The sequence below is a fragment of the Sabethes cyaneus genome, chromosome 2, assembly GCF_943734655.1.
Source record: "Sabethes cyaneus chromosome 2, idSabCyanKW18_F2, whole genome shotgun sequence".
NCBI classification, from domain to species: Eukaryota; Metazoa; Arthropoda; class Insecta; order Diptera; family Culicidae; genus Sabethes; species Sabethes cyaneus.
The window spans coordinates 104938253-104950027 of NC_071354.1; the positions used below are offsets into that span (position 1 = coordinate 104938253).

The 11775-nt window shown below is 40.4% G+C and overlaps 1 protein-coding gene across 1 annotated transcript; it reads right to left on the minus strand.

Moving 5' to 3' along the window:
* Window positions 1–9562: 9562 nt before the first annotated feature.
* Window positions 9563–10170, minus strand: LOC128735808 (uncharacterized). Its single transcript, XM_053830294.1, has 2 exons — window positions 10128–10170; window positions 9563–9840 (listed from the first exon to the last, which is right to left on the minus strand). Exons 1-2 carry the CDS (start codon window positions 10168–10170, stop codon window positions 9563–9565), a joined length of 321 nt encoding a protein of 106 aa, XP_053686269.1.
* Window positions 10171–11775: the final 1605 nt, after the last annotated feature.

Consider the following 11775-nt stretch of genomic DNA (forward strand, 5'->3'; position numbering starts at 1 on the left):
TGTACCTTATAGACTTGGAAACTACTGAAACGATCGGCGTGAAAATTGGCATGCAAGAGTTTTTGGGACCAGGGAAGATTCTTATGATAGTTGGAGACCCCTCCCACCTCGGAGGGGGCTCCCATTCAAATGAAATGTAAATTGCCTCATAACTCGAGAACTATAATCAAGCAAACGGACCCAAATTTGGCATGTCGAGGTTCTAGGACTTTTTTCTATGGCAAATTATGACCTCTCCCCCCTTTAAAAGGGGGGGAGGGGAGCTCCCATACAAATCAAATACAAATTTTCTCATATCTCGAGAACTAATCAAGCCAAGGAACCAAATTTGGCATGTGGCGATTTTTGGAAGGAGGAATTTTTCCAATGGTGAATTAAGACCCCTGCCTTTTTTAAGTAGGGGGGATCCCATACAAATGAAACACAAATTTCCTCAAAACTCCAGAACTAACTAAACAAATGGAACCAAATTTGGCATGTGGAGGATTTTGAAGGCAGGGCAATAAAGACTCTCATACAAATAAAACAGAAATATTTGCATAATTCAAAAACAAATTGAACTCGAGAAATTTTAGAGTCTTCCATAAAACATTGGTCAATAACAAGGCCACCAAAAACTATCTACAGTAACGTTAGATGATTCAGGGCGAGACGATCGCAGGCCACGAGTGTTGCCGGTGACCTGCCGTCGGAAGCGTCGGCCACTGCGGGGGGCGGCAAACCTTCTGCAGAAATCACCACTGTCTAGGTTTATTTGCTTTCCTAGGTCTTCTGGCTGTAGCATCCCTAAGCTCGATGAAGAGAGCAAACGAAAATTGAGAGTTTGCACTCTCTGAACGCATGTATCTAAAAGGACTGATTAAACGTGTCACTTCATTTTGTACCAGCAACAAGTACAGTTTACTTTTACTAATTTTATATAAATATCACCTCACCTTCGTTAACCGATATTAATCAAGATATATATTTAACAATTGGCGACGAGAATAAAACGGCGACGATTACGTCTTTGCGAGTGTGATTCTGAGACCGGAAAAAGGTTAATTTTTATCCAGAATCAAAAGCTCATCAAATTTTATAACGCATTAGTGATTTTATTTGGTCATCAGCAAAGAAGCGTCAGTGCGAACAAAGGCCGTGGAACGCCAGAAATACGCCATTTTGCAAAGCGGTGCTATACAGTCTTTTGTGGCACGCGTTTTTCTTTTGTTTCGGATATCTTTGTACGGCGGCTGAAAGGTTTTTACATTCACTGGGCGACAGCATTCATTCGAACACCATTTTGTTATATGCTCACGGCTTGACAAACAGCGAGTCAATTTTTTGTTTTTTTTGGAAAGTGTTCTGCTGCAGGAGGTGCATGAGTACTGTGCACGATTAAATTGAGGATTTGGCTGCTGCTGTTGATTTCTGGATTTATTGCTGAGGATTTTTTTGGACGGACATCGAAGATCGATACTTTTGGAAGATTTTTAGTCGACTGTTGCTGTGGGAGGATTTTTGCTGCTGTTGTTGAAGGATTTTTGCTGCTGTTGCAGGATTTTGCTGTTGCTGTTCAACGATTTTGTGTTGTTGGCTGCCATTTACAGAAGTTTACATACCCATTTGCCCCGAGGATATATAGATACGTGGTAAGCTGTTTTATTTATACTGTTTATTTTTTCTTTGGTTTGCTGAAATTATTTTTCTGTAATTCGTAATTATTTTTTAAAGAAATGTCGTTGACAACAACTACCGAGCCTTATTTGCCTGGCTCAATTCCATTCTCCCAATATCTTGAACAACTTGAATGGATTTTCGACCACAATAATTTACCATCTGAGAAGCATAAAACGAGTTTTTTAGCTGTGTGCGGGCAAGAGGTTTATTCGGAATTAAAAAAATTATTCCCAGGTCAGAATTTTAAAGATTTAACGTACAAGCAGATAACGGAAGAATTGACAAAGCGATATGATAAAAATGATTCAGAGGTAATTAATAGCTTCAAATTTTGGACTCGACGACAGGGTCAAAATGAGAAAGCTGAAGATTTCGTTTTGGCTGTCAAGGTTTTAGCTGAAAAATGTGATTTCGGAAATTTTAAGGAACGTGCGATTCGAGATGTTTTGGTAATCGGTGTTTTTGATAAAACGCTTCAAAAACGTTTATTTGACGAAGAAGACCTAACGGCTTCTAAAGCAGAAAGATACATTTTAAACCAAGAGTTGGCCAGTGCAAGGTCAAGATTATTGAACAGTGACGACGAACGGCACATGGGAGTGGTAGCGCGGTTGGGTCGTAGACCTGATCGTGCTCACCGCCGATATCGTAGTGGAAGTCGTAGCATAGATCGAAATCGTTCATTTTACAGAAGCGGAAGTAGAGGTAGATTTGCGTATAAAAGGAATAGCGAAGATAAACCTTTATATTTATGCTTTATATTTATGATTTATGCTATATTTATTTATGTTTAATGATTTCAGCAATCAATAAAATAAATGAGCCTTGTTATGTTGAGGTGCTCATAGAGAATAAGCGTTTAACAATGGAAATAGATTGTGGTTCGGCGGAATCAGTGATATCGGAAGAATTATTTTTACGAAATTTTAGAAAACACGAAATTAAGCCATGTTATAAAAAACTGGCTGTTATTGATGGAAAAAAATTAAAGGTAGTTGGTAAATCGGATGTTTCGGTACAATTAGGAGGAATAATCAAAAGCTTGAGTCTTGTGATTTTAAAATGCGATTTAAATTTTGTCCCTTTAATGGGTAGAAGTTGGTTGGACATCTACTATTCCGGATGGAGGAACACTTTTGCTCAACCAATTCAGTCTCTGGAGAGAATCAACGCAGTCCAGGAAGAGCAAGTTGTCAGCGATATTAAACGTAAGTTTCCCAATGTTTTTGACAAAGATTTTTCAAATCCGATTATAGGTTTTGAGGGGGATTTAGTTTTAAAGCATGATCGTCCAATATTTAGAAAAGCATATGAAGTCCCTTTACGTCTTAGGCAAAAAGTGTTGGATTATTTGGATATTTTGGAAAAAAATGGAATTATAACCCCTATAGAAGCCAGCGAGTGGGCCTCACCTGTAGTGGTTGTGGTAAAGAGGGATCAAGAGCTTCGTCTAGTAATAGACTGTAAAGTCTCTATCAACAAGATGATAATTTCGAATACGTATCCTTTACCATTAGCCCAAGACATTTTCGCGGCGTTAGCCGGATCAAAAGTTTTTTGTTCGCTGGATTTGGCAGGTGCTTACACACAAGTTTTATTATCACAACGTTCACGAAAATTCATGGTGATAAATACTATAAAAGGTCTTTACATTTACAACAGGTTGCCTCAAGGTGCAACATCTAGCGCATCGATTTTTCAGAAAATAATGGATCAAATACTTCAGGGTTTAGAAAATGTAAAATGTTACCTAGATGATGTTTTAATTTCAGGGAAAGACTTTAATGATTGTGCAAGTAGACTTTATTTGGTCTTAGAAAGATTAGCTAAAGCTAATATTAAAGTCAACTTCAAAAAATGTAAATTTTTTGTGAACCAGTTACCTTATTTGGGCCATGTCCTAACGGATCAGGGTCTGCTACCATGTCCTGAGAAGGTGAAAACTATCCGTGAAGCGAAGGCTCCACGGAGTGTTACTGAGCTTAAGGCATTTTTAGGTTTGGTCACATATTATTCGAAGTTTATCTCAAACTTATCTTCCCGAATACATTGTCTTTATGGTCTTTTAAAGAAAAACGTTAAATTCATCTGGACTGACGAGTGCGAAAAAGCTTTTGACAGTTGTAAACAACTGTTGTTAAAGCCAAATTTATTGGAGTATTTCGATCCAATGAAACCGATTGTAGTTATTACGGATGCCTGTAATTATGGACTGGGTGGAGTAATTGCTCATGTGATAGAGGGAGAAGAAAGGCCAATTAGTTTCACCTCGTATTCACTCAACGAGGCACAGAAGAAGTATCCGATTCTCCACTTGGAAGCTTTGGCAGTTGTGACAACGGTAAAAAAGTTTCACAAGTTTCTATATGGGATGAAGTTTTCAATCTACACTGATCACAAACCGCTCATAGGAATTTTTGGCAAGGCAGGGAAAATTCCACTTTCAGTAACCAGATTACAGAGATACGTGATGGAACTCTCTGTATACGATTATGAAATAATTTATAGACCATCAAGTAAATTAGCCAATGCGGATTTTTGCTCTAGATTTCCCCTAAATCAGTGTGTTCCAAAAGACTTAGATTTGGACATAATAAAAAATCTCAATTTCACAAGCCAATTTCCTATAAATTATAAACAAATAGCGCAGGAAACTAAACAGGACAATTTTTTGAAAAAAATCATGGAATATTTAGATAAGGGTTGGCCTGTGAGATTGAATAGACGTTTTTTAAATGTATACTCGCATTACCAAGAATTAGAGGAGGTCGATGGATGTATCCTGTTCAAAGATCGTGTTATAATTCCAGAAGTAATGAAGGATCAGGTGTTAAAGATGCTTCATGGCAATCACTCTGGTGTCAATAAAATAAAACAGTTAGCACGCAGGACGGTCTACTGGTTTGGAATGAACAGAGATATTGAGGAGTATGTAATGCGATGCAGGATATGCAACGAGACAACAGCTATTGCTAAGAGATCATCATATTCAAAATGGGCTACTGCTAGTAGACCATTCGGCAGAGTACACGCAGATTTCTTCTATTTTGATAGAAAAATCTTTTTAGTCATAGTAGACAGTTTCAGCAAATGGATTGAGCTGGAGTATATGCGTTGGGGAACGGATTGCAGGAAAGTAATTAAAGTTTTCCTAGGAGTTTTTGCCAGATTTGGTCTGCCGGATGTTTTAGTTACCGATGGTGGACCGCCTTTTAATTTGGATTCTTTTGTTACGTTTTTTCAAAAACAAGGCATTAAAGTCTTGAAAAGCCCACCTTACCATCCGGAGAGCAATGGACAGGCAGAAAGAATGGTTCGGTTAGTAAAAGAGGTTTTCAAGAAATTTTGGCTGGATCCAGGAATTAGAGATAAGGATACCGATGAACAAATCTCTATTTTTCTTTTTAATTACAGAAATATATGTTTGAACGATGAGGGCACATTTCCCTCTGAAAAATTACTCTCTTACAAGCCAAAGACACTTTTAGATTTAATAAACCCTAAAAATAATGCTAGGAACATTGAACTAAAACCGCATGATGATAAGGATATCCTAAATTTGGATACCACTAACAATGTTCCACTGAAAAGCGGTGACTTAGTTTATTATAGAAACTATAATAAAACAGATATAAGAAGATATCTACCTGCAAAATTTTTAAAACAAATTTCTACGAATATTTTTCAGATATCGCTCGGTGGTCGGGTAATTTCGGCGCATAAGCGCCAGTTGAAGTTTTTGTCTGACTCTCGCCGGAAAACTCACCGACCTTTGGTTTTCCGTGGAGAGAGTTCAACAGCTTTGCAACAACATAACAGTTCAAACTTCAGTCAGCAACATAACAGCAATAAGAGAAAGCGGGTTTCGGAGCAGTCAGAACAGTCATTTGATAATAACAGAAATAAAAAAATGCGAACTTTGGAGCGTTTGGAACGGTCATTTGACAATGACAGCGATTTTTATGGTTTTGTGGCTGATTCAGCCATTTTCGAAGAGAAGAAGGATAAGGAGTGTTATGCTTCCGATAGGCATGTATCGGAGCCACTTTCGTCATCGAGTATAGATAATGAACCAGAAAAGTATTCTGGTGAGCATCGGAGTTCACCATCGAAACAGGGAAATAAAATGAACCGGAAACAAATTCCAAAGCCTACAAAACTAAGGCGTTCGGAAAGGATATCAACGAGTACAAGAAAGGATGAATATCTTTATTATTGAACATTTTTTCGATTTTATATAGATTTTGTGATTAATGAAGGATTAATGCGTTTCATTTAGTAAATTAATTACATAGGAAAGATTTGTATACCTTATATTAGTTTTTGCTTTCGTGTAAAATGAAATGATAAACTTTAAGGGGAAAGGAGTTGTAGCATCCCTAAGCTCGATGAAGAGAGCAAACGAAAATTGAGAGTTTGCACTCTCTGAACGCATGTATCTAAAAGGACTGATTAAACGTGTCACTTCATTTTGTACCAGCAACAAGTACAGTTTACTTTTACTAATTTTATATAAATATCACCTCACCTTCGTTAACCGATATTAATCAAGATATATATTTAACACTGGCCTCTATTACTTTCCTTCAGTTGGGTCCGAACGAGCGATAGTGAGTAAGGAGAGGATCACCCCTGCGAAACGGTACATTCTCCATAGTAAGGTTTTTCGCGAAATGGTATTCGGCGAAATGTTATACAATCACGGCGAATATTGCTATACGCTTTATTTTATCTGGCTAAGCAATGGGGGGAGTTGTTTTCAACTTTACCGTGAAGAAAAATTGCAAATTTGTATATTAAATCTTTCATAGTTACATAACTGCCAAAATGAATTATTTAAGGTTGAACTCCTCACAAACTTGCAAAACTCGAGATTGTGAAAAAGGTCATCCGCAGTAAGGCTGTGACTTGGGGGGCTCCGTAGCCGCAAGTTTACCGAGTCTGCTTTGACAAGCGAGTGGTCGTGGGTTCGAATCTTAGTAGAATCAAGCCATCATTCGATGTCAAGTGACTTTAGCATGGGTTTATTCTCAGGCTCCTCCATATACCCTTCCTTCATGCTAAATTCTATATATTTACGCACTGAAGCCTCCTGACAGTGCAAATGTCCCTCCTATAGTTAAGTGTACTGGTCAGAGGTACGCGCCAGGGACGGCTATTATATGGGATAGTACTGGCAGTGAGGTATAAGTGGGTAAAGTAGATCAAGCTTTGAAGGAAGGGTATACCCCAATACGCACAAGCACGCATAAATTTAATAAGCATATCGCTCACTCAATAGCGATTATAGCAAAAAGAAATGCAGTGCAGGTCATATAGCAAACACCCGGGCGATATTACAATAGATCAACTATACTGGTCGCAGTAATGAGTCCACACATGGATTTCGTAGTGAACACAGCTCATTTATTTATTTACATAATCCATCGGACAAGTTGTCTACATGAACACTTAATATTAAAAACTAGATCCAAGTATGCGCTGGCGGTAGAGGGGCTCTGTAGCCGCCAGGTTCCCTAGTCTGCTTTGGTAAGCGAATGGTCGTGGGTTCGAATCTTGCTAGAATCAGGCCATTCGATGTCAAAGTGACTTTAGCATGGGTTTATTCTCAGGCCCCTCATTTACCCTTCCTTAATGCTGAATTCTATGTTATCCCGATAAGGCCTATTGAGAGTGCAAAATGAGATCCTTATAGTTAAATGCACTGGTGTGCTGTGCCAGGGATGGCTATAATTGGGGACAGCGCTATCATGTGGAACAAGGTGGGTAAAGTAGAGAAAGCATTGATAGAAGGGTAAAACCCAATTACACACAAGCACGCATGAAATTCAATGAGCGTATCGCTCACTCAATAGCGATTATAATGAAGAAATGCAGTGCAGCTCATACAGCAAACACCCGGGCAATATCACAATAGATCTAACGATACTGGTCGCAGTGGCGGTACAATTGAGGTGCTTCGTCGAATGAGAAGAAATCAGTGTATCAATTGAATTGTCGAATCATTGACGTTATGGGGAAGTTGGCGGCGTATTGCGTAGAATGAAATTCTTCTTGTAATATTGTCCTAGCTCGCATTGCTCTTGATGGTGCGTACAGTCCAATCTGTGAGAGTAGATCTGGCGTATCAATTTGTGTATTTAGCAGCTTACAAACCAAAATTGCTTGTGATATATGTTTCCTTTTGGCCAATGTTTCAATTCCCAGCAACTTACAACGATCTTCATATGGAGGTAAGTTTTGTGGGTCATTCCACGGTAGTTGACGCAGAGCATACCGAACAAATGTGCGTTGAACGCTCTCTAGACGGTTAATCCACAGGGTTTCTTGGGGACACCATACAATGCTGGCGAATTCTAGTGTAGACCGAACGATGGAGCAGTAGAGGGCTTTAAAGCAGAATGGACCATTAAATGCTCTGGCAGTTTTGAATATGAAGCCAAGATTACGATTTGCTTTCTCGACGATTGCCGAGATATGGGGCTTTAGAGTCAGCTTTTCACCAAGAACGAATCCAAGTTCTTTCACTTGTTCAACTCTACTAAGTTTAGTCCCTAGCACCTCGTAGTCAAACAATATCGCATTTCTAGTACGATGATAACAGATGGAATAACATTTGTCGACATTCAACGTCAACAGATTTCTTGCACACCAGTGACTGAACATATTTGAAAAGATTCTGAAGGTCTCTGCAATCCTCAACGCATCTGATTGCTCGAAAGATTTTTAAATCGTCAGCAAAGAACAGTTTACCTCCTCGACTTAAAGCAAGGCCGCGTCGTTTATATATAAAGAGAAGAGCAGTGGTCCCAAATTGCTACCTTGTGGGACGCCTGACGTGTTTGGAAAACCAATGGATTGATTAGAGTAGGGTGGGGCATACGTGCGATGTTTGAAGTTGTCATCAATTTTCGTGACATATAAAGAAGGACAACATAATTTATTTTATAGCTATGCAGTAACTCAATGTCTTCACATTCAACTATAAATCATCTGCGGTAATAGTGTTTTGCAAAATAAATTCTTCTTTCTTCTGATCAAGTGCAGATTCGCACTTTTACCCCACTAGCGGGGCAAAAGTGCGAATACCGCGGGGCAAATGTTCGAAGATAGAATCCATGAATTTAGCCCAGCAGAAACTAATAAACCCATATTATCTTCAATCTGCGTTATGTTTCAGTAAGGAATATTCTCAATTTGCACCTTTTCTATTTTGCGCTGGTGTATTGCAGCCTCCGTTAGATGGAAACTTTTCCAAACGTTTGTTTTTAGTTTCATCAGCGGAAACACTTTTTTTTCGGCCAACATCTGTAGAGCACACCGTTTTCTGCAGATCTTTCATTTCTAGTATCTGTGATATAGAGCCTAAAGCTGTATATAATTAGCTATTCATTTTTGCCTCGTCCATGAATCGCACTTTTGCCCCGTCCGTGAATCGAACTTTTACCCCGCTAGGCGCTTGACGGGGTTAGTTTAAATTACGGAAAAGCGAAATATATTTTGTAAATTATTTTCACCGTATTTTCAAAACAGATATCTGAGTGACGCTGCTACAAATTTTCAACAAGTAATATCCTCCTGTTGATATCATATTTGCCGTATAACGAAAAATTACATCAAAACCGCCCTAAAATAACATTTGCACATAACTCAGCAACTATGCTTCGTAAGCAACCAAAGTTTACGTTAGATTCAAGCTGTCAAAGTAGTCATCCATCCATGCCAAGGTAGAAAATTTACTCGGAATCTGCACCAATAAATCATTGAATCGCACTTTTACCCGCATCGCACTTTTACCCCTCCTTACTCTATTACTAATTTGCATATATAGCTGCTTTTGTGCGAGATATGATTTCAGCCATTTGCAGAATCTCCCCGAGCAGCCGAGTTTGTCCAACTTGCATTACAGAATAGTGTGATTAACAGAATCGAAAGCAGCTTTTAGGTCCATGTAAATCGCATCTACTTGAACTTTGTTGCTCATGCTCTTTGCGCAAAATGATCCACCAAAGTCCACCAGATTAGTTTCCAGTGAACGTGCTGGATAGAAACCATGTTGCGTCGTGCTGATATAGTGTCGGCATGCTGCGAATAACGCATCTTTGATAATGGTTTCAAACACTTTTGACTCGGCACACAAAGAGGTTATGCCTCGATAGTTCGCTATGTTGCATTTATCCCCTTTTTTGAAAACGAGAAATACACAAGATTGAAATTGAACAACCGGGTCAACGGATCGGCTAAATATGCAGAACATTTTTTTAGTATAGTTGGAGGTACAATGCCAGGACCAGGTGAGAGAGATGGCTCTATTTTAGCAAAGGCCGCTAAGACGCACTGCTCGCTGATGTCAAAAATATCCATATTTAGAACAATAGATGACACTTCACTCAGAGCTTGATCAACTTGTGCATTAGTGAGCATGCTATCACTGAAAACGCTCGAAAAATGTTCAGCAAATAACTTACATTTATTCAGAGACGCCGTGGCAACGACATCATTGAGGAACATGGTAGACGGAAGCCCAGTTTCCTGCCGTTTAGAGTTTACAAATGTCCAGAACTGCTTTGGGTTGTGGCGTAAATTTGGTTGAACTCGACGAACGTAGCGATTATATAAAAGTTTGTCATAATTACGATATCTAATACTGATGTCGGAAAACTTCCGTTTTAATATTACACAACTTGACCTGGTATGAGCTCGTAAGGCTTTTACTCTGGATATTTTTAGCCACTGAAGCCTTGCATTAGTCCATGGTGGCTTTTTGGGCGGCGGGCAGGGTGGAACGACAGGCATGAGGCAACCAGTTAATATTTGCTCGTAATGAGACACAGCGTCATCAACATCGCTGAAACGGTCGAGAATACTCCAATCTACATCCGACAAAAGATTTTGCAGTAACTCGAAATTTTTCCGACGGTAGTTCGGCTGGGTGGGGTTTGACACGTCCTCATACAGCACACGATGATAAAATGGAAGTTCTATATATAGCGCAGGGTGGAAAGCGTCAGGTGCACATGCTGTTTCCGCTGCTTCAATAACGGTGCACCAGGTGGAGCCGCTTTCGGTTGCAAAAACGAGATCTAGATAGCGACCTTGCTTCTTCTTCTTCTTCTTCAGCAGAATAGAGCCGGGGTGGCTCGTGCTGTTTCAAGCACTCGTCTCCATTCAACTCGGTCTTGGGCCACTCGTCGCCAATTTCCTAGTCGCCTCAGAAGTCGCAAATCGCCTTCGACCTGGTCGAGCCATCGTGCACGTTGGGACCCCTGTTCCTGGTGCCGGTGGGGTTGTTGAAGAGGACTATTTTCATCGCACTGTCGTCCGGCATCCTTACGACGTGTCCGGCCCACCGTAGCCTGCTAACTTTCGCTAGATGTACGATGGGAGTCTCCCCAAGCAGTGCCTGTAGCTCGTGATTCATACGCCTCCGCCACTCTCCGCTTTCAGTTTGTACTCCGCCAAATATCGTCCGCAGCACTTTCCGCTCAAACACGGCAAGGGCGCGTATGTCCTCCGTAAGCAGAGTCACGGCTTCAAGTCCATAAAGAACTACCGGTCTAATAATGGTTTTGTACATTGTTAGCTTCGTGCGGCGGCGTATGCTTCCTGATCGTAACGTTTTATGAAGGGCAAAGTAGGCCCGATTTCCCGCTTGGATGCGCCGCTGAATCTCCTTACTAGTGTTGTTGTCCGCGGTCACCAGCGGTCCCAAATACACGAACTCCACTACCACTTCTAGTTCGTCGCCGTCAACGGTTACCGTCCGTGGGAGGCGCGCATTTGTTTCCTTTGAGCCTCTTCCTATCATGTATTTGGTCTTCGACGCATTTATTTTTAGCCCAATTCTCCTAGACTCCGCTTTCAGTCTGGCGTAGATTGCCTCTGCCGTCGCAAAGTTCCTGGCAATGATATCGAAGTCATCTGCAAAGCCTAGAAGTTGGCTACTCTTGGTAAAAATCGTGCCTCTCGTTTCGATGCCCGCTCGTCGGATCACTCCCTCAAGAGTGATGTTGAACAGCATGCAGGATAGACCATCACCTTGTCTCAACCCTCGTCGCGTCACGAAGGGTCTCGAGAGTGTCCCAGAGATGCGTACGAAACACATCACTCGATCCA